Source organism: Nuphar pumila, chromosome 7 (genome assembly GCF_984573655.1).
Source record: "Nuphar pumila chromosome 7, dmNupPumi1.hap1.1, whole genome shotgun sequence".
NCBI classification, from domain to species: domain Eukaryota; kingdom Viridiplantae; phylum Streptophyta; class Magnoliopsida; order Nymphaeales; family Nymphaeaceae; genus Nuphar; species Nuphar pumila.
The window spans coordinates 47,438,703-47,461,768 of record NC_143255.1 but is presented as its reverse complement, the minus strand read 5'-3'; the positions used below and the strand labels follow the sequence as shown (position 1 = coordinate 47,461,768).

The 23,066-nt window shown below is 38.0% G+C and overlaps 2 protein-coding genes across 4 annotated transcripts; both read right to left on the bottom strand.

Annotated features, from left to right (window-relative positions):
- Positions 1 to 1,340: 1,340 nt before the first annotated feature.
- On the bottom strand, positions 1,341 to 4,813 carry LOC149832171 (uncharacterized). Of its 3 annotated transcripts, XR_016433090.1 has the most exons (3): positions 4,530 to 4,653; positions 2,317 to 2,446; positions 1,341 to 2,193 (listed from the first exon to the last, which is right to left on the bottom strand). XR_016433090.1 is itself a non-coding variant. In XM_090012377.1 (2 exons), the coding sequence occupies exons 1-2, from the start codon at positions 4,586 to 4,588 to the stop codon at positions 1,442 to 1,444; spliced, it is 516 nt and encodes a 171-aa protein (XP_089868503.1). In that variant the 5' UTR covers positions 4,589 to 4,813; the 3' UTR covers positions 1,341 to 1,441. The 3 variants fall into 3 exon arrangements, 2 of the variants coding, with proteins under 2 accessions (XP_089868503.1, XP_089868504.1); XM_090012377.1 differs by lacking the exon at positions 2,317 to 2,446 and having other exon boundaries at positions 1,341 to 1,898; positions 4,530 to 4,813; XM_090012378.1 differs by lacking the exon at positions 2,317 to 2,446 and having other exon boundaries at positions 1,341 to 1,855; positions 4,530 to 4,616.
- A 1,997-nt stretch (positions 4,814 to 6,810) lies between these two features.
- Positions 6,811 to 22,432, bottom strand: LOC149832170 (uncharacterized). The gene is made up of 3 exons (XM_090012376.1): positions 22,262 to 22,432; positions 7,525 to 7,708; positions 6,811 to 7,233 (listed from the first exon to the last, which is right to left on the bottom strand). Exons 1-3 carry the CDS (start codon positions 22,407 to 22,409, stop codon positions 7,149 to 7,151), a joined length of 417 nt encoding a protein of 138 aa, XP_089868502.1. The 5' UTR covers positions 22,410 to 22,432; the 3' UTR covers positions 6,811 to 7,148.
- Positions 22,433 to 23,066: the final 634 nt, after the last annotated feature.

The following is a 23,066-nucleotide window of genomic DNA, read 5'->3' as shown; positions in this document are numbered from 1 at the left end:
TTTAACAACCAAATCTCTGCTCATTTCTCAACGCTCAAAAAGAACAATAAGAACTTTCTTACTACTACATTTGCTAGTAGGTCGTTTTGTTATCCTTGAGATTAGAAATAAGGTTACTTTTTTTTTCACAGCCACTGAAAAACACGGATCTCCTGATCCACAGGGCTGGTAATCGAGCCGAACTAACTGAACAGGGCATGTTCGGGCTTGGCTCATTTACCAATGGATTGAGCGCATCGATCAGCTTGTGTTCATGTTTAGCCGATCTGAGTTGAGATCATCCTTGATTGAGATTAGCCCAACACAAGCTGGCTTGTTTAAAAACATTTCATGTTATTTATACATAATATATATATATATATATTTTTATATATTATATTTTATGCATTCTTTTTTTATATATTATACTTAAAATATATATTACACAGAATATATATTTTTATCTATACGAGCTCTCCAAGTCAAGCTGAACACCTTGTGTTCGGGCTTGACTCGATTAAGCTAAATGAGCTGCTCATGGCTATGCTCACCAGCTATAAGAACCAAATATGAATGAGTTCGTGATGAGCCGAGTTGCGAGCTGCTCGGTTAGTTTACTTGCCTTACCTGCCCACCAAAAGCACAATTAGATATTAGATGACCCGTGCCTTGTTCGTGTAAAAATGTAAACAGCCTTTTGACAGTAAGTCTTAGTTTTTTTCAATCCATGCCATGGATTCATCTTTTAAAGTACGCCACCATGAGTTTTATAAGATTGTCAAATCATCTTTAGTATGCCCAAGGAGGGTTGGCTCAGTGGGATGAAACCTTGTCTGCTAAGCGGGCAGTCAAGGTTCCCATTCTCATGGGTGTCGCCTCTCTATACAAGCCAACACCTATCATAGGCCCTTGGGACAGGAGTCCTAGCTTTGGAGTTTTAAGCTGCCACCCAACCAGATTTTTGTGCCGATTTAGGTTATAAATTAAAAAAAATCATCTTTAGTTTTTAGAACCTCACTGTAAATAGCTAGCCTTGAAATCCGTTTAATTCTTTGAAAACTGCATGTTTGCTCACTAAAGCTAAATCATCAAGAACAGCAACCGGTTCGAGTTATTTGCATGTTAGTGCTTTACTTGATTAAGTGCGATTTACAGGTTGATTTTTTTTAAGGGAAACTAGCCCATTAAATTGCTTGGATCCTTCCTTAGCATCTGAACTTAAGCTTCTAGCATCAGACTTAGCTCTCATCATTATCTGTCTTCCTGGGTGTTGCTCTGTGGATATCATGCGTGAGGCTGTCAACATCAACTCGCAAAGGTTGGTGTCCATAACATAATATGATACAGATAGACACCAGATACTCTGCAGATGACATTTGATGTCACAAATTGTTTATATACAGACAACTGAGAGGGATGTATATCACAGGCTTTACATAGGCAGACAGCACTGGCACAAACACTAGTAAGAACTTACCCTATAAGTAGAGGGGCAACCTCCTTGAGGGCCATCCACATCCACCCACACTTCATTAGTGCGCCCAATAAACCGGAAGGGGCTATTATACTGCACAATTGAGTAAGCATGCTTGCCTTCATCAAAAACAGTTGAATTTGCCCATGGAGATTGGCCAAGACTGATTGCCAAACTCTCTGCTTCCTTGACGATATTACTGTCACGAGCAAACCCAGAGAATTTCCTAACTGCAACACATCGACTCTCCCATCTTTCCACCTGCAAGTCAAGTTCTGGAAGTGGAAGCAGTGGCACTTCTTGAAATTTTGTGGGGAGATAAAACCTCACAATGTAGCCAGAGGAATGCAGTGGTCCAGCTCCAGGCACAATGCTGGTAAGTACTGGAGCAGTCATGGAGATCTGTGAGGAATTCAGATTAGCACCCTGAATGTACTGAAACAGCCTGTATCGAAAGAAATATCACCAGGATTCAGTATAGAGATCCATGGATGGTACAAAGGCATGTCCACCCTGTAGCTGAATGATCAATTAGGGAGATTGATAAATTGCTACAAACATTGTTCCAGTTGCAAAACTCTTATGGAATCAGAGGACCATCCCTTACCAGCTTAACCTTTTACAGTATAAGCTTGACAAGGTAGCCAATTTGGGCAATTTTAACTGATTCTATCCAAATTCTTCAAACCTTAACGAAAGAATCGTCCAACAGATTTTTATTTGGTTCCATCAACTCGATTCTGTAGTATGCCATGAAAATTAAGGACAAGTTATCAAATTCCACAAAACACATTATGGCCTCTAAACAAGTGAGGTCATGTTGATCAAATTCTGCTCACATAAATCAAGACTAGAAAATTTACCAATTTTACAGTGACCACATGAAATCTTCAACTACAGGCCAACTCCCCCAACCAACATGAGTTTATTGGTGGTTTTACAACAATGCCTTCCACAGAGATTAACATCTGAACTTCAGTTTGCAAAATACCACTGAAACGGTTAACCATCTGAACTTCAGTTTGCAAAATACAATGAAATGGTTAACCATATGAACTTCGTTTGCTGAAATGCTAATCATGTGTTCTGCTAAATGGGCTTTAAATGAAGTGGTACTATTGATCCAATTGATCACAATCTAAATACATATGGACCATTTCAGGAAACATATGAAAGGCATAGTCAAACTCTTTATATGCAAAGCTGTACACAAAGGTGATATAACTCGTATACACAATCTCCATTTGATGAAAGAAAATCGTAGTTTATTTTGCATGTGGAATGAGCATATCCATCACAGTTCCACAAAACATAACTTCTTGTGGACAGCGTTTAGCGGTTATGAAAGTCATATTTCTTTTGCACATCAGATTACAACAAAAAGAAAATCTTAGCCACATAAATGCAGTTTAAAGGAATGCAATATACCTCACAATACTTTGATAGTAATCAATTTTAAATTAAATTCCCTTGGCATGATGAAAACATAAGCGGGATCTCAAAGGTTTAGATTTAAGTCGGATATCAGTTGGATACATTTAACCAGATTCTGCAAAGTAAACAACATTCACGTCAATAATTGGACTCAGATTTGGTATAGAGTTTCAATCTGAATCGGTATTCCATAAGGTAGAATAGTAGCCATTTAAGGTAGTTGGATCAGGAATAAATATTAGTGTTTTCCGTCCAACTCCAAATCCAATTAGGCAACATACAGTTAGGTTGGATTCAATAATGCCTAACCTGAACCATATCTGATCCATTTTACACCCATAATAACAAGATGATCAAATTCGAGATGAGAGTTGTCAAATTATTTTTGCAAGTTAACCAGAATAATTATCTAAAAAGGCTGCATCTTTGAAGGAACTTTGGCTTGAAACCTCCTCAAGTTACTTTGAAACTACAAGCAATATGTAAAAGGCACCAAAGATAACTGAATCCTACTTTGCATGTATTGGCCCTTGAAGTAACTGTAATTAGCACAGGACTGGTTATAGATGGAGACCAATTTCCTCAAAACTGAGAACTTCTGAATCTTCACACACACACACACACACACACACACACACACACACACACACACACACACACACACACGGTAGGTCCAATTCTTGGATGGTAGTCCATCAACTTGGTTGAGGGGAAGAAATATGGGGACTCCAGCTGTGAAAGATATGGACCATAGAGATAAGAATTTTATAGCATTTCTCCTGAGATAAAACCATCATTAGATCTCAGGGTTTAATGATTCATCACTCTCAAAGTCAATAATCCCAGCGGGCTAGACGGAACAAGAACAGGAAGGTTTCTATTCTTTGAGGGTTTACATGAAGGACGTGGTTGTCTGACTAAAAGGCCAGGTTGAAGAAAAGCTTACATAACCTACAGTTTTTAATTCTAGACTTTCTTCACTTCTCCAGCCCAAGCATCGAAAGAGAAGAACAATCGCCAATCCCTTTTCTTTGTTATTCGGTTTCTCCTGTCTTCACTTTCTTATTACTAGGACCACATATACACACAATTGTTCAAGCAGAATCCTGCATTTCTAACATTTTTTTGGGAGCAAAGTTGTCACTATGTTCCACCAATCTAAGTAACCAACAAGCACATAACGATTACCATTAGAAACCATTATAATTGCACACCCAAATTAAATCTTAGTATGAGTGTATCGATGACCATAACAATGGAAAAACCGATGATGAAAAAGTTCCGTCCTTCCAAGGAAAGCCACAAACTAAATTAAATAAGGGAAGAAAAGAAACAATGGTTTTCCCGCATGAGGTGATAACAGTTTCCATGATGGATGAACCATCGACATACTAGGATTCTAAGAACAACCATCTAAATACAAGTAACTTCTCAACAAAATTGTCTACTTTCTTTCCCCTATGAAAGAACCACAAACATACCAAATACCACCGAGATAACCTCTATATCAAAATGGTCCCTTCCTTCACATCGGAAACCAGATGAAATTAATAACAGAAAAAATGGGCTTTCTCTACAGGAAAAAAAAACCATGAAGGGAAACGGACAACAGTCAGAAACAGAAGGATCGGTACGTGAATACCTGTGGAAACCTTGCTTGGGGGACTTCTCGAAGGAGATGTCTTGGACCAAAGCAGACATCCATGAGGATTCCCTATACAATCGGATCTCAAATTCAGACTCCGAATGGATGAGGGTGAATTGGGGGGATTCGATCCCTAGACCTCCTCGGAGTGATAAGCCTAAGAAGGTCAGAAGAAACAAAGGGAGGAAATTCTTCTCCAACTTCACTGCCTTGCGCCAGAGGGACAATCGAAAGTGGTTGGAGCAGACTTATATTACTTTCAGCAGGCGCTTTATGCAGCTTAACCACCATTCTTCTGGCCATTTGTTTATTTGCTTGCAAACCAAATTACGCAAGTTGGTTCTTGGATACACCAACTTATCCAGATATATACCCACTTGGCCGGATAAGTGGGATAAGTTGGGAATTTGCAATATGGGAGCAGAAAGCAATCTCTCGACTACTTCCACACTTTTGGGCAGGTAAATGGATCCAAAAGTACAAAAGGTCGGGCTAAAGCAAGACATAGTTGGATCCGAACTATGATCCGACCTTGAAGACCTTAACTGAGTCTGCATATGAATGGGGGCTTGTTGGTAAACAAGCCAAACATGACGAGCTTGAAGTGTTCCAACGGAATGTTCTAGCTTTGCTCATTCTAGATGGCTTGTTTGAAAAAAAAAAACATTTACTTGTTTCAGAACACTAAATAATAAATTATAAAAAGGGCGTTGAACAAAGCTGTTTCATCTCTGCCCCAAGGAGGGTTGGCGTAGTGGGGTGAGGCCTTGGATGCTTCACGGGCAGTCAAGGTTAGATTCTAGGGATGGCAGTAGACCGGGGAAAGCGGGGTCCCGCCCCGCCTCGCCCCGTTTGGACCGGGGATGAAGGGTATGAAACGGGGATGGAGGCGGGGACGAAGGTTAAAATCCATCCCCGTCCGGGGGTGAAGGCGGGGATGGACGTGCACTTTTCCCCGCCCCGTCCCCGCCACGATCCCCGCCTCATCCCCGCCCCAACCCTGCCCCGACCACTTTTCCTCGCAATATCCCCGCCCCGCCCCGCCTCATCCCCGTTTGAACCGGGGATGGAGGATAAAATCCATTCCCCACCGGGGATGGAGGCAGGGGTGGAGGATAAAATCTTGAGGCGGGGCGGGGGTGGAGACCTTGTCCCCCGCCCCGCCCCACTGCCATCCCTATTAGATTCCCATGGGTGTAGCCTGTCTGTGCAAGCCAACGCTTAGCATAGGCCCTTGGGGCATGGGTCCGAGCCAGGCTGAGTCAGCGCGATCAGGTCTTCGTGCGAGAAAAGAAAATCTGTTTCAAAAACTATTGCTTGCAAGCTAAAATCCTTCAATCGCTTGGTCTAGAATCCAATTATGAATCGTATGCATGAATTTCGGTTAAGACAGATATCCAAATCCTCCACCGTGCTGTTCACATCCCAAGCTGGACATGCTTTGGGTGGTACCTCGTCTTGAGATTGGTGGATGAGAACCTGCCCTGTGATCTGCAAAATGTCCACTTTTATGTCTTTAGGTTGGTACTTGGACCTGGGATCCAGCAGAGACTGTTTAGTAATTTATCAGGTGTTCAATGCTTACAGGTCTAATCAGTTTGCTTTAATGGAAATGGGTCACGTGAAGTAAAGTCCGATCCACCAGGGCATATCAAACCAGGTTAAGGGTTCATCAGACCGTCCACCTCAACAGATAGAGACGTATTCTCTAGGTTCGGGTCGAACCTGACCTTGCCAGATCGAATAGCCTTTTTACTTCAAAAATCACTTATAAACCAATATGGAAAGGCTCAGGTCATCTGGTATGGTCAGCTTTTGAACGCCATTAAGTTGACGGAATATCATGCATTTGCAACCCACAGTGCCATCCCTGGTCACAAGGTCTAAGCTGGGTGTGCTCCATAGTGAGCAGGGGGACCTCAAGGGTTTTACCAACCAGAAACTAGCCAATCTACTGTTGGTGATGGGAGGTTTTCCAGTTGGTCTAACACCAAAATAAAAAAAACAAAGATGGATCGGATGTAGGTTGGAAAACTCCAAAAAGCATGACTTGACAATAATATGAATCTAGTTTAATTCAACAAGATGACCCTCCGGACCAACTACCTACCAGACGAACATGAGAAGGTCAATATCACCAGATCACCCTACCACGCTTGCATTTTATGGATCACCACTCCGCACCCTTGCTTGCATATGCCCTTACCATGTTTGCGCTTTATGGATCACCAAATTTGTGTTAGGCCAAGATAAAAGCAACAAAACCTCATATGTTCAATGCCTCTGGACAATCTCTTCAATGCATGCCAATTTTATAAGTTTGCATAGACTAAGAGTTGGACAAGAAATACATTATTTGCAGAGCATTTATGCTTGAAAGAAAGTTGTTCATGACTCAATGAGAGGGGAGTTATCTTCAAAAAATGACAGGAAGTTCGAAGGACAACAGACCGAGGAACGTTCAGGAGGAGCTGGAAGCTACAGAGTCTGCACCTTCAAGTTCTTTCGCTTCAAGCATTCGGCCCATTCAACAGGCTTCCGACAACTTCCTCCATAGATGACATGCTTTGGGAGTTGTTTACCATGAGTTACAAAAATCCCACCACTCACTACAGCCTAAGCAACTGCAGTTGCCTGTGAACCATCACTAAAATTTACAGCGGCACTGGGGCTTAACTCACTAACCAAACGTTTCATGTACCTGCGCAATAAACAGATTCAACTGAGTGGAGGAACTGCTATAGAATCGTTCCTTGGAGGAGGAACTGATGCATCATGAAATATGCAAAGTTACAATGGAAGTGCATAACAAAACTTTTTTTTCCAGATTCCTTTCAATAATAATAGCAGATGCCATTTCTATTACACCTTCATCAAGATAACATAAAATACAAGCAGCAGTGTTGATTGGATATCAGTCACACAAATTCTTGCCAATCAATTGCGACTTTTTTATTATGATGGATTATAACAATTAAAAGGGGAGAACTACCAAGTTTTTATGTAACTCTCTGGCACAACTATATCTGCCCCAAGGGCCTTGAGCTCTTCAATAGTTTCTGGATTCGCAGGATTGTCTTCAATTATGCTAATAGTCTGAAACTTGCGCTCCTTTGCCAATTCAATGACCGCTTTACCTATGTCACTATCACCACAATTTTGCACCAAAGTGCCACCTGCCATGGTAGAAGATTCATCAACGAACATTATAAAAATTTGCAGAACCAAACGGTTCAAAGCAATAAAGCAATTCAAACAACAACAAGAACTAAGCTACGGATGCACAGGGACATGTAGAATGTGGAGGTTAATTTGGTTGTTCAAGTATAGTTGATAATTGCAGTCTATGTTCTGCCAATTCAAGGATAAGTTTACCTAAGTCACTATCACCACAGTTTTGTACCAAAGTGCCATCTGACACTGTAGGAGGTTGAGATTCGTCCAGCAAAATTCCAAAAGTTTCACACCAATAAGCTAGAAATATAAATAATTCAAAAACTAGTCAAACCGAGCTCTCAAAGCACAGTGGGAGATCATGTTGGTTATTCAAGTTAATTGATCATCACCATAATTTTGTAGTTGCCTGTATTTATTATAATTTTCCATATTATACTTTTCCATTATTTTCAGACATGGTTTATCTCAAAGTCTTAGACTAGTAAACTCCATATACAAAAGAAAGGGTTGTACCTGGTTCACCCCGTATTCTAAGTTGTGGAAAAGAGGTGGACTGAAGACGACCCGCTAACCTGCTTTTTACATGAAGTGGCTGCCTCAAGACTTGAACCCACATTTTCCCCTAAGCCTGTGTGGTTTACGACATCACCAACCAATGGCCCATCTCACAGGTGACACTACACAGTAAAATAAAACCAATGTCGTGTGGCTGCTATGGATAAAAAGTTGCAGACACTTTTGAAACAAGAAGAGAGAAGGTTACACCAAAATTTCTTTAGGGCTGAACTTTTAAAAACTGATCGGTTTTTAGTAATCATCATCCTTTAGCCTATTATTACCATGGTTTCAAAACCTGGTGACTCATCACTCGGCTCATCCTTGAGTGACTCGTCACTCGACCGGGTCAACTCGGTGACTGAGTCGGGTCATGTTAACTTTATATTTTATATAAAATATATAAATATATGTATATACTATCTGTATTTTATGTTAAATTATGTATATATAAATATATATATACATACATATATATATAAGTATATATACATATATGTATATATATACAGTTTTTTCTTTTTTGATTCTCAAAATACCCGATAGGGGTATTTTGGTAAATTCCCATGTACCCCCTTTTCCCTTTTTCTTTTCTTTTTCTTTTTTCCTTTTCTTTTTTTCTTTTTTATTTTCTCCTTTTTGTAAGACCACAAGGGCCCCACCCATGTAGTCGTTGGGAGCCCCAACGGTCATAAATATATGACCGTTGGGGCTCCCAACGACAACATGAGAGCCCCTTGTGGTCCCTTCTTCATTGCTCCCTCCTTTGTAAATAGAGGAGGTTTTCCTCTTGTATTGCAAGGGTTTTTCACCCTCTTTTTTCCTTCTTCAATAATATCCAACTTATGACTTTTGGTCATTTTTCCCTTTTGTGGGTTTTTGTATACACTTTTTAGTGTTTGTGTTCTTGGCTCTTAGAATCACTCTTAAAGAGTGATTTGCTTTATTGGTGCTTCCGCCGCTCCCCCTTTTTATTACATGGTATCAGAGCAAGGTTGGTGATCCGGCTTCTACCTTTTCGGTACCTTCGGACGCGTACCTCTCAAGCTTTTGAAGAAGGAAAAAAGACCTTTCGGCTCCTATGAAACGTGATTCTAAAGTTGAGCTTTCTTTCAAGGTCAATGGATCCAATTATCTTATGTGGGCCTCCGCTATGAAAAATCATCTAAGAGGTAAGAAACTTTGGGGTTTTGTTATGGGAACTACTCCCGAACCCTCTCTTGTTCTCACTAAAATTGAAAATGATGTTGAAAAAGCTTTAGATGGCGATGATCGCATCAAAGCTATAAATGATCATTGAGGATTGGGAAAGTAATCATGCCAAAATTTTGGCATGGTTTATGAACAATGTGGACCTCAAAAATTGTGCAAATATTGCAAAATTTAGAAGAGCCAATGAGGCATGGTTCTTCCTTAAGGGTATGTATACCCAAAAGGATCTTGCTAGACAATTTTTTTGTCAAGAGAAAATTCGTTCTACTAGACAAGCGGATATGAGTGTCCGTGACTACTTTAGCTCTTTAACCCCTCTTTGGGATGAGCTTGTTCTTCTTGAGCCTAAATGGGTGGCTCCGGAAGATATTGAGTTAAGAAGAGAACAAATTGAAAAGGAGCACTTTTTTCAATTTCTTCATGGTCTACGACCGGAATATGAACAAGTTAGGGCATCCCTTCTCCATAGAAGTCAAGCCTTACCCATTGAAGACGCCCTTGCCGAAGTATGCCAAGAAGAAACTCGACTTGGCTTAAGTATCAAGAGTGATGAAGTTTTGGCCGTTTCTAGGCCCGAATCAAATGTAAAAGCATATAGACCTCCCCACTTTAACAAAAATAATGGATATAAAAATGGAGTGATTTGCCACTATTGTAATGAACTGAGTCACATTAAACCAATTTGCCCAAAGCTTAAAGGAAAAGTGGCCGCGGTTAGAGAAAATTCTCCAAAGAAGGAAGAAGAAAGTGTCAAAGAGGAAGACATCAAAGAAACTCTTAATCATATCTCTAAAGTTCTCCAACATCTTCTCAAGGCTTCTTCATCTTCAACATCCGGAGCCGTCATCGCCTACTCTTCATCACCTCCAGGTACGTGGATACTAGACTCTGGTGCTTCTTTTCATATGACCTCTCATAAAAACTCGCTTTCTAATGGTTTTTCCGAACCCATATCTTCTTATGTTTCAACGGCCGATGAGACATCTTTAAAAATTGAAAGTATTGGAACACTTGATTTTAAAACTTCTCAAACCTTCTTTGTTCCTAAAGTAAGAGTCGTTCCAAAAATTAATCTAAATCTTTTTTCCGTTTCCCAAATCACCGATCATGGATGCCAAGTCTCTTTCTCACCTAAAGATTGCACCGTGCAGGATCTCCAGTCAGGGAAGCTGATTGGGCAAGGCTATAGAAGGGGTGATCTCTATTTTATGGATTTTTTGACTCTTCCATCTAAGTCATCTTGCAATCTTGTAAAGGACAAAAGTATTGAAATTTGGCATAAGAGACTTGGTCATCCAAATTTTGTAAAAATGTCTTTTTTTCCTTTTTTGAACAATACTTGTAAAGACAATCACATGACTTGTAAAGATTGCATTTTTGGGAAATCTAAAGCTACTTCATTTCCTCAAAGAAATTATTTCACCACTCGACCTTTTGAACTTGTTCATTTCGATGTATGGGGACCTTCCCCTATTTTGTCCAAAGGAGGATTTTCGTACTATGTGGTCTTTATTAATGACTTCACTCGATTTACATGGATTTACTTCTTAAGTCGCAAATCCGAAGTTTTCTCCTTCTTTAAAGAATTTCATGCGATGGTTAAAAAACAATTTTTGGGAAATCTATCAATTCTTAGGTCCGACTCGGGAGGTGAATACATGTCTAATGAATTTCAAAACTATTTAAAAGAAAACGGAATTTGCCATCAACGTTCTTGTCCAAACACTCCGCAACAAAATGAACTTGCGGAAAGAAAGCATAGACACATAATAGAAACCACAAGAACCTTATTAATTTCAAAAAATATTCCAAAATCTTTTTGGGCCGAAGCGGTTCTAACCTCAACGTATCTTATCAATAGAACTCCTTCATCCTCTTTAAAAAATCTTTCTCCATTTGAGAAACTTTACAATATGTCTCCCGATTATAAAAGACTAAGAATTTTCAGATGTAAATGCTTTGTTTTAACTCACAAAAATGATAAACTTTCTTCTAGAGCTATTGAATGCATTTTTTTAGGATATGGCGAAAAACAAAAAGGATATCGATGCTTTGACATATCAAATAATAAACTTTATATCTCAAAAGATGTCACATTCTTAGAAGAAAAAAATGGTTTTTCGCATAAACCAAATGAAGATATTGATTATTCCTTTTTATTTGACTTATTGCCTCAAGAAAAGGTCATTGATGATAATGTTGAATCTAGTAAATCGCTCATAGACGATTTTGAACCTCCAAATGATGACCAAAATTTACAAGAAAATGTATAAAGGCAAATACAAGTCTACTCTAGAAGAAATGAAAGTAATCCTCCTTGTGCCCTTGAAAAATTCTCTCAAAATGAGTCAACCGAAGAAACCTCTCAAAGAAGATGAAATCGTATTTCAAAAATACCAAATAGATTTGTATCTTATGATTCTTTTTCTCCAAATTTTCAGGCATGTCTGCTTGCTCTTCACTCAATTCATGAACCAATTCATTATAATGATGCTAGACAATATGCTCATTGGAACGAAGCAATGGAACTGGAACTTAATGCACTTAAGAGGGCTCAAACTTGGGAAATCGTTGATCCACCCAATGGCAAGAAACCCATTGGATGTCGATGGGTTTTTAAAGTTAAAACTAAGTGCGATGGCTCTTTAAAAAGATATAAGGCCAGGTTAGTGACCAAGGGATATGCCCAAGAGTATGGGGTAGATTATGATGAAACATTTGCCCATGTTGCTCGAATGACTAGTGTTCGAGCTCTTATTGCAATAGCCTCTGCTAAAAAATGGCCAATTTTTCAACTAGATGTCAAAAATGTCTTTTTAAATGGAAATTTAAATAAAGAAGTTTACATGGAACCACCTCCGGGTATGAATTTAAATGGTAAAATTTTGAAATTAAAAAAGGCATTATATAGACTTAAGCAAGCTCCTAAAGCTTGGTATGATAAGTTTAGTAATGTATTGATCAATTTAGGATTTACTTCTTGCTATACTGACACTGCTCTTTTTGTTAAGAAAACAGGTAATTTCATTGTTATTTTTTTATTATATGTTGATGATATGATCATCACTGGGGATGACAAAAAGGGGGTAAATGATGTGAAGTCTATGTTAAAAGAAACTTTTGATATGTCTGACCTTGGATTCTTGAGATATTTTTTAGGAATTGAAGTGACTTACTCTCCGCGAGGATACATTTTATCTTAGATGAAATTGGCAGCAAACATTTATACCAAATCTGGAATATCTGATGAAAAGAAAGTTGAGACTCCCGAAGTTATCAATGCAAAACTGATAACTTATCGTCAATTAATTGGATCTCTCACCTACTTATCCATCACCCGTCCAGACATAGCTCATGCGGTTCATGCTGCAAGCCAGTTTCAGCATGCACCTACTACTGTTCATATGACGGCTGTAATGAGAATTGTGCGATACATCAAAAATACCATCTCCAAGGGACTCTTTTTATCATCTTCCTCATCTCTTGAATTAACTGCTTTTACTGATGCTGACTGGGGAGAAAATCCCAATAATCGTATCTCAACTATTGGTCTTTGCATTTTTTTAGGTGAATCTCTCATCTCGTGGAGATGCAAGAAGCAGCAAAAGGTCTCACTATCATCCACTGAAGCTGAATATCGGGCTATGGCAATGACAACAATGGAAATCGTGTGGCTCAGAGGGCTCCTTGGTGACATGGGTGTCCTCATTTCCTCACCCACCAAGCTCTGCTGTGATAACAAAAGTGTGATCTACATTGCAAGCAACCATACGTTTCACGAAAGGACCAAGCATATCGAGATGGATTGCCACTATGTTCAAGATGAATACCTCAGAGGAACTATCACATTACCATACGTCACTTCAGAATATCAACTGGCTGACTTATTCACCAAAGTGCTCCCAACTCCACGATTTATGTTTCTTCTTGGCAAACTTTCGGTCTTCTCCCCGTAAAGTTTGAGGGGGCGTGTTAAATTATGTATATATAAATATATATATATATACACATATACTTATATATATATATAAGTATATATGTATATATATACATATATGTATATATATACAGTTTTTTCTTTTTTGATTCTCAAAATACCCGATAGGGGTATTTTGGTAAATCCCCATGTACCCCCTTTTCCCTTTTTCTATTTTTTTTTTCTTCTCTTTTTCTTTTTTCCTTTTCTTTTTTTCTTTTTTATTTTCTCCTTTTTGTAAGACCACAAGGGCCCCACCCATATAGTCGTTGGGGCCCCAACGGTCATATTTATGACCGTTGGGGCTCCCAACGACAACATGAGAGCCCCTTGTGGTCCCTTCTTCATTGCTCCCTCCTCTGTAAATAGAGGAGGTTTTCCTCTTGTATTGCAAGGGTTTTTCACCCTCTTTTTTCCTTCTTCAATAATATCCAACTTATGACTTTTGGTCATTTTCCCCTTTTGTGGGTTTTTGTATACACTTTTTAGTGTTTGTGTTCTTGGCTCTTAGAATCACTCTTAAAGAGTGATTTGCTTTATTGGTGCTTCCGCCGCTCCCCCTTTTCATTACATTTTATAGTATTTTACTAATATATTATATATAATATACATTATATGATATTTTCATAATATATCTAGTGTATAATTTTATTAATACATGTATAATCAAATTTTTATATATAATATACATAATATTTATATTATATTTCATATAATATATGTAATTATATAAAATATATTATATATGTATATATATGCATGACTCACCCATGACTCGGCTGAGTTTTGTAAAAACCAAGTTACACGTTTTTTTTACCCAAATGACTGGGCAATCCGGTCGAGCCAACCGAGTCACCGGGTCAACCCGGCGAGTTTTTAAACTATGATTATTACATCTGTGTGTGCTTCTTGTATGTATTGGCCATTTTAGCCCTAGATAGGTAGATAGTTTAACTTTAGCACCAGTCAACCCCTGTACTTTAATCCTTTTACACATATAAAAGCTCAACTAATGGAAGCCTTTCCAGAACAACAAGAAAATGATAAGGATTAATTCTGTCCATCTCATGAATGATCAGCTGACAAACAAAGGCCTCGCCAAGTATCTCCATTTCCCACTAGCTTCATGTAGAAGGAAAATAAAGGCCACCTTTAGTCAAGATTTTGGGATGGGTGCCCATCAGTAAGGCAAGGCCCTTTAAGGCTTTAAGCTTATTTTGGTGAGTGCAAAGGGTCAATAGCTTCATGGCAAGGCCTAATGGAATATTATCACCATTTTGTCAGCCACTTTCTACATAGCCTTCCACTGAGAAAGCACATTCATGCAAATGGACAGAAGATAAAAAAAAAAATTATGTTGTTTATCATATGCTATGCTGTTTCTTGTAGTATAAAGTTTCAAACTCCAGTAGCATACTCAAGTGAGATAATTTGCATGAGCTTCATGTAGAAAAGGTTTTCCTATTTAGAAAGAGAGAGATCAGAACACTTTCAATTCATGCACGCTGGTGAATGGATATTGGAAAGGAAAACTTACATAATCCATGACTTCAAGTTTATAGAAAAGCAACACCACAAAGCCCTTTGGAATCAAGAGCAGATCTATAACCACATCTCATGTTGATGGATATCAACCAGATAGTTTGCACCCCTACCAGGCACAAGCACAGTGAATTGGAATGCATGATCAGCTTCTCAGTAATTAAAACTCGCATGTGTTTATGATCCAGTACAAAGAGCTGTAATGGTAACTGGTATCTCATATCATATTACTTCATGAAGTAACCCAACAAGTGCAAAGTCAAACCAACAAAGATATCACCTTCTCTTTCCTCAAGGACTATATGCCCCCATGATTATGCACAAAAGTTTTGACATTTTAACTTGTGATACATATCGATATCAGCTACAGCCTACAGTCAATTGGAAGCACAACTGACCTAGTGTTTCTTTTTTTTTCTTTTAGTAAATCAAACCCTATACATGTGATCTATATGGTCCGCTTAGTGGGGATTGACAATTGGATCGCCAGGTTCCAACTGTTAAAATTACATGTATTTGAATACCTGAGAAGGGTATTTTAGTCTTTTTGTATTTAGAACAGTCCACTAGGGACTAAAATGTAAACTTTTATTTTCCTTTTATTTTTTCTGTTTTTATTTGTTTGCTGTCAGTTTTTTGACTGTTGTGAGACAGTCCATCGTCTGTTGGACTGCCTCCCATTCCTTGTGTGAGGCTCTATAAATAAAGCCTCACTCCTCTCTTTAAGAAAATGCTCTTAGAAGCATTTTGGTGATATTTTATAAAGCTCTCTCCATTCCTACAGGCTTTTATGCCTTTTTTGCTATTTTGTATTTCACCTCTTTTGAGATTGTAATTGGTCCATTAGAGACCACAATTAGTGTGTTTGTATAAGCCCTTTGTTGGCATTGTATTTTTCACTCATTGTTTCATTTCACCAACATCAGAACAGGTTTTAACAGTGATTAAAAAACAAAAGACCATAAAAGCTTCAAAATTTTATTGATCTAAAATAACTTACTTTCTTCATCAACAAAGTACAATACAAGGGTCAATCCCTATCAAATCAACCATGATGAACACATCTACAGTGTTAGAATGAATCAAGACAGCTTACATAATGAGATCCCAGGTAGATTTACCTACAATTGACCGTAGAAAATACATATCTTTTAAATTGCTTATTATTATTTCATACTGTAACCATTGCACAAACAGTAGAAGGATAAAGATAACCTTTCAAAGAAATCCCCTAAACTCTTCATTTGTCAAGAAAAAAATATCTCTTTTGTTGCACAGCTAGTAACGACACAAGATTTGTGATGATATATCTGCAACAGATGATACCATAGCATGTGCACTACAAGGCAATGTGTGTTTTCCCATCTTTTATAATGTGATATCTTTTAGGACTGTTTGTTCAATAATTTTCATCCTTGACTTCCAAACTTATACCTAAGCTTGATGAATTTGGCATGCATGCATGTGTGTTGTGTTTACATACATAAATATTGCATAATATATATACACATACATACAAATACTTGCATATTTTTGGGATAAAAAGCACAAATTAACATACATATAATAGTCTAATGGAACTTTCTCTCGTGCATCACCTTGCCATCTCAAAATTCTCATATCTATGAGCCACATATATGTCATGTACATCCATGTCACAGACTATCAGCATTTCATAAAAACATTATTCCTCTAGACACAAAACTGAATAAAAAAGAAACATTTGACTAGGGATGGCAGTACAGAGGCAGGGGACAAGGTCTCCACCCCGCCTTCATCCCCGCATAGGTTTTGATTTTAAACCCCATCCCCGTTTCATGTCCTCCATCCCCGGTCCAAACGGGGCGAGGCGGGGCCCCATTTTTCCCTGGTCCACTGCCATCCCTAAATGTATTTTAGTTATTTTATTAACGGGGAGGATGGGGTAGGGGCGGGGCGGGGCGGGGCGGGGCGGGGCAGAGGAAAGTGTAAGTCCATCCCCGCCTCCATCCCTGTGTTAAAAAATGTATCTCAATCTTGTAATCCAATATATATTTTATATATATAAAAGGTACTACATATACATATATTATATATATGTATATGTATTTATTTTATATATATATAATATGTATTTCCTCATTTATTAGCTGTAGGGGTAGTTTAGGTATTTCTTATTTTTTACGCATATTCACATTACGAATATGTATGTAAATTTTACATTTTTTATTCCTTGTATTTTTGTCTTTTTTGTTTTTTTGACTTTTTGACCAAACCTTGGGGGCCCAACCATATAGCTGTTGGGTCCTTCCATCAGTCACAATTATGACCGTTGGAGGGGCTCCAACAGCTATATGTTGGCTCCCGCAAGGCCATCATATGTGTATATATAGGGGCTCTCCCCCTTTGTAAATGTAAGGCTTTGGGTCAAAGCCCAATAGTGATTTCTATGAGATTTTAATGTTCATTTGTATGCCTTTGAGCATTTGAGTGTTTTTGTATTGTGCTTTTGTGCACAAGTGTTCTACGTGTTCTTGTTGTGCTTATGTGCATGTGGTTGTCATCAAGAATAATGTTAAAAAAACTCACCTTGGGGTTGCAGCTTCAATGGAGGAAGAAGAGGTGCTGGAGAGAGGAGGGAGACCACGAAAATTTGAGAGAAAAACAGCCTCTTTTGACCTCTTGAAGTCCCCCTTTTATAGGTTTTCAAAAAGTCACTTAATTAGGGTTAATTAAGAGGTTTTTCTTTTTTTCAGGACTCTTTCTAATAAATCCACTAAGGACCAACGATTTTTCTAGAGGATTCTAACCTAAATAGACTCTAATTAATCCCTAATTAACACCTAATTAAACCCTAGAAAGTCCAAATGTGGTGCCACCTAGTGTGGGCCCACATTTGTTTTTTTTTTTTAAACTTGAATTTAAAACCTTTAAAAACCAATGGTTTAAAACTTAAATAAAATGAATTTTCAAAATTGCTTTTGACTCCTCTGAACCCCTAACCTAACTAGGACAATGACTAACCCTAGTCTAACCTTGACTTCTTCAAATGTGGCGTCACCCCGAGTGGGCCCCACTTGAATTTTCAAAAACGATTTTAAAACTTGAAATTGAGAGAATTTTCAAAAGATATTCAAAAGTAAACTTGAAATTAAAAGTTTTGAAATGGTACATAGTTCCAATTGGGACAGAACTCCTCTTGATATGGCGCCAACTGAGTGGGCCCCATATCTAAGTTTTGAAAAACTTGAAACAAAGACTAAAAATGATTTTGAAAAGGGGTTAAAATCAATAAATGAGATTCAAAGGCTTGAAAATAGAGTTCCAAGCGAACTGGGACTCTGGAACAGAGTCCTGAATTTTTAGGACTCTAAGGTTTTAGAATTTTAAAAGCCAAATGAAGGAGTTTTTGAAAGATTTTATCAGAAATGGTAAAATAAGTCAGAAAACACAGTCAGGGTTAGAATCCAATCTCAATCAGAACTCTAAAATAGAGTCCTGAATTAACTGGACTCTACAAGATGACCTAATTTTTGAAAAACAAATGAAAAAGAATGAAAATGAAAGTAAAAACAGACTCCTGACTGGACTAGGACTCTGGAACAGAGTCCTGATCGGACTAAAACTCTAGATTTTTTTGGTATTTTCTGAAAAACAGATGAAAGAACTTGTGAAAACAGTGAAAACAATAACAAATATTGAAATCAAAACAGAGTTCTAATCCAACTGGGACTCTGGGGACAGAGTTCTAATTGAACTAGGACTCTCAAATTTTTGGATTTTCTGAGAAATAACCGAGAGGATCTTGAAAAACAGATGAAAACATGATAAAATTGAAGTTTTGGTTCAAAGTCCTAATCTGACTAAGACTCTGAGGAGGAGTCCTAATTCGACCAGAACTCTGATATTTTTTGGTTTTTGAGAAGGCAAATGATGAAATTTAAACAGAACTTTTGAAAATCAGTGAAAATAGAGTGAGAAAACAAACTTTGGATAGAGTCCTGATTCGATCAGGACTCTGAGATAAAATCCCAGAATTTTGAAATTCAATGGTAAAAGTGTAACAATTTTGAAATTTGGAAAGATAAATGAAGAGATTTTGAAAAGATTCTCGCAAAATTGAAATCAAGGTCAGAGTCCTGATCAAACTGGGATTCTCTGAATAGAGTCCTAGTTCAACTAAAACTCTGAGTTTTTTACTTCTTTTCGAAAGATTTTGAAAGATTTGGTTAAAACAAGTAAAATAACAATAAAGGACAGAGAAATAGTCCGATTGGGATTCTGACGAAGAGTCCTAATCCGACTGGGATTCTTGAAAAAGAGAGTCCTAATCCAACTAGGACTCTAGGATTTTGGCCAAAACGAAAGATTTTAAAAGGTTTTCTCAAAAACAGATAAAAAGGGTAGTAAAAGGTAGAGTTCTGACCCGATTGGACTCTGGAAAAAGAGTCCTGATCTAACTAGGACTCTGAAATTTTTGATAAATAAAAGAATCCAGAAGCGACACCACCTAAATGGGTCTCATCTGAGAATTGAAATCCGTTGAAATTGAGTTTAAAATGAATTCAGATTGTTTTCTGAGAAAAACATCTTGAAATATAAGACTCTTGGGGTTGGCAAATGGCAGAATATCGATTTAAAACCCAGGTTTTAAAATTGCTTTTGAAAGAAAAGTTTTAAAACTCGAATCTGGATTCAATATTTTGAAAACAGGAGTACTGGATCTCGATAATGAGATGAAATGACATGCAATGTTATGCAATGCAATGAAATGATATGCCAAATGCATGCAATGATATGCAATGACATACGAAATGTAAACACTGAATAAGGGTGAAAATTTAGGGTGTTTACAGGCTCCTAAAAAAACAAACAAAAAATACATAAAATAACTATTGTTAAAACAAAGTTCAAAATATAATTCCTCAACGGAATCGAGACAATAAAAGGAGCACGACGAACATCGGCTAACTGAGAGATCCACAAGGACCAGGGACGTCCTACAAACATGTGGATCGCCTTGGGTAGCGATGTCCAGAACGGGTCTGGATATTTGGATTTGGATTTGGATCCAAATCTGTTTCTATCTCTGGATGCTCTGCATCACTTTGTAAGTTGCAATTCAATTCAATATAATCACTCTATGCTTACATTGCCTTATGACAGGCAATGAAACATTGATATTGTATGTTTCAGATAACATCCTTCCAGCGACATTATTGTCACAATGTTTCATTTGTAATGCATCTTTCACTATCCATAAGACCTATAGGTTTGAAAACATATTCAAATAATGCAGTAACCTAATCTTTCTTCCTGGTCCACAAGATTCTTGATATATGTCAATGAGCTCACTCAATATCCCAGATTTAACAAAGCACCCTATATTTTACTCTGGTGTAAAACTTTTGCCACAGATCAAACAATTGTTAAATATTTTACTCTGGTGTACAAATACCGTGATAGGTCAAACAGATTTGGTTGGATGTGATGTATTCGATTGAGATAATGAGTTTAGGTGGGAGAGTGATTGGATTGGGTTGGGTGTGAGACCTATTTAGCTCTTATCAAATCCCATAGGTCATTTTATTGCTTCTTTTAATTGATTGATTACTCTTTAAAAATTAAAACAATTTAAAAAGCTTACAACCAACCCTCATCATAATTAAGAGGATTCACAATGAGTGTATAATATCCTAAAATTCTTCCAGATCGTTTCTAAAATAAATGCCAATTATTTCACGAGGTTCAAGCCTTCAAAATAATGCTCTCTTACTACTTTGTGTTCTTTCTATTTTTAGAAATCAAGCAGCAACATTTTTTTCTAGAAATTGCACCAACTAACAAACTATCTAGGTGTATAATCCCAGCAGGAAGGTAAACTCTTATAGGTACTTGGAACATTAACCTTGGCAACATAAACAGATCATGACACTGATAAAAGCAAAAAGAAAGAACAAAAGAAAATTTGCATAGGTTTTGAGTGTGTCTCATACAGGTCGGAACAGATCATAAATATTTCCTTTTCAGTGAAAGTTCAAGGGAAAATGTTTGCATTCAAAACAACCTCACAAGCAAAGGGAAAGTCATAGACCAGAAGTTTCTAACTATGAGGTATGATTTACAGTCCACTGCATTATTTTCAAATTTCATCCATTGTACTCCACGGTACATTCATGGTAGAAAACAAAGAACAGGCTATCAGTAAAGTTTGGAAATCATAAAACACCTTCACTTCCTAGGCAGACTAGTTACACTATTACACTTCTTCCTTTCTCTATTCCTGCCTTCCTTTAAATGCATTTTCCAGTAGAAGAGCTGAACGTCAAATCTCAAGACCATGCTGATGGAACTATATCACCACCAGTGCACAAAGACATGTTAAGCACACTTAAAAAGCTAACTAGTTCCTGTAAAGCAGCAATACGAAAGACACATTAATCAAATTCACCAAAACTACACCTACACCATTACATTTCTTCCTTTCTCTATTCCCCTTTTCCTTTCAATGCATTCTCCCGTGGAAGAACTTAATGCTAAATCTCAAGACCATGCTGGTGGAACCACCACCAGTGCATTAAGACATGTTTAGTCAATCAAACAACTAACCAGTTTCTGTAAAGCAGCAAGACGTATGCCCGATTAAACAAATTTACAAAAGCTACACCTATGCTTGTCCATTTAGTCTTATCCTTTTGCATATTCAAACACCCGATTTGGTGAAAACGTCCGAAAATTACACCCACGCGTGTACATTTATTTTGATCCTTTTGTTTATTCAATCGCCTGAACGTTACAAAATTCTTTCACAATCAACCATCGAAATCAAACATATTTTTTGCAAAATTCTCCAGATAGCGAAGCTCAGCAACAACAATAGTTGGGATTCGAACCCGAGAGCCCTCAGTTAAATACAGATCGAATTTTCCCCTCCAGCAACAATATTTGGGCTTTTTTTCGTTCATTGTCAAGATGATCTATCATCACACACAAAAAAAAAACACTTTTCTTCCGATTTCTCCGTCGGCGTTCACATAAATCGAACGAATTATAAAACCGTCAAAACTGCCTATAATTCTATGAACGATCACCAGCAGATTCTTTCGATCGTATAGATTTCGCAGGGTGAAGAACTTCAGTGCACCAAAAACGCTATTTTAACCCCAAATCTCACAATAAAGAATGAAAAAAGGGATATTTCCACGAAATATCAACTTGGATTAAATATAGTCAAAGAAGACTTGAAATGCAGCGAACTAGGTCAAGAAACGCGGGGGAATTTCCGCACCTGGCTTGAGAGATAGCGCATCGAGAAGGGATGCGGCCTTCTTCTTAACAGGAGACTGGTCTGAGGTAGCAAAGCATCTGATGGTGGTGGAGAAAAGAGGGTTAGGGTTTCGGGTAGCAGAAACCAGAGACCTTTGGATCGCCTGCATCTTCGCTCTCTCCCTTGCTCCCTCTCACCACTGTCCTTACTTTTGTTTTCACGGCTTATTCTAAGTTTTTAATTTCTTCGAGGATGTTTTGGTCATTTCACGTTTCTGTCTCAGGCTGAGACTCAGCCATTGGCTAGGGATGGTAGACGAGCCCAGCAAGACAAGCTTGGCTTGTTTGGGTTCACCCTTGGTCGGGCTCAGCATATGAGCTCATCACGAGCCAAGCTGAGCCCGAGCTCATTACGAGCCAATCGTCCCATGTTGGTAGTTGGCTCATTTATTTAAACGAGTTGGCTGGTCGAGCTCAATTTCTGAGCAAAGCAAAGCTTCTCATGAGTCAAGCCGAGCCGAACGGTGAGCTGCTCATGTTGTTTCTCAGCCCTACCATTGGCCAGCAGAGAGATTGGTGTCTGTTGGGGTGTCAACTTGGACCTAACTCGTGCTAAACCCTATAGGTTTAGGGTTAAGGTTAGGGTTTGGTCATAAGCAAGGAGGTCCAATTAGAATTTGGGTCATACTCAAAGAGTTCAATTAACATATGCCAGGCATGGTTTATGAAATCTCATACCAGACCTTGGCTCCACCCAAGTTCTGCAGTATTTTAATGTAAATGATAAAGAATGTTTTTTTACTGATTCTCGTTCATGTTATTCTTAT

What these genes read in the sequence shown, in the direction of transcription:
- LOC149832171 (XM_090012377.1), bottom strand. Translation starts at nt 4,588, where the DNA reads ATGTCTGCTTTGGTCCAAGACATCTCCTTCGAGAAGTCCCCCAAGCAA. An exon ending in CCCAAGCAAGGTTTCCACAG is followed by an intron (nt 1,899 to 4,529) that starts GTATTCACGTAC and finishes CTTTCGATACAG; the next exon opens with GCTGTTTCAGTACATTCAGG.
- LOC149832170 (XM_090012376.1), bottom strand. Translation starts at nt 22,409, where the DNA reads ATGCAGGCGATCCAAAGGTCTCTGGTTTCTGCTACCCGAAACCCTAAC. An exon ending in TGCGCTATCTCTCAAGCCAG is followed by an intron (nt 7,709 to 22,261) that starts GTGCGGAAATTC and finishes CTACCATGGCAG; the next exon opens with GTGGCACTTTGGTGCAAAAT. An exon ending in GAGAGTTACATAAAAACTTG is followed by an intron (nt 7,234 to 7,524) that starts GTAGTTCTCCCC and finishes TTTATTGCGCAG; the next exon opens with GTACATGAAACGTTTGGTTA.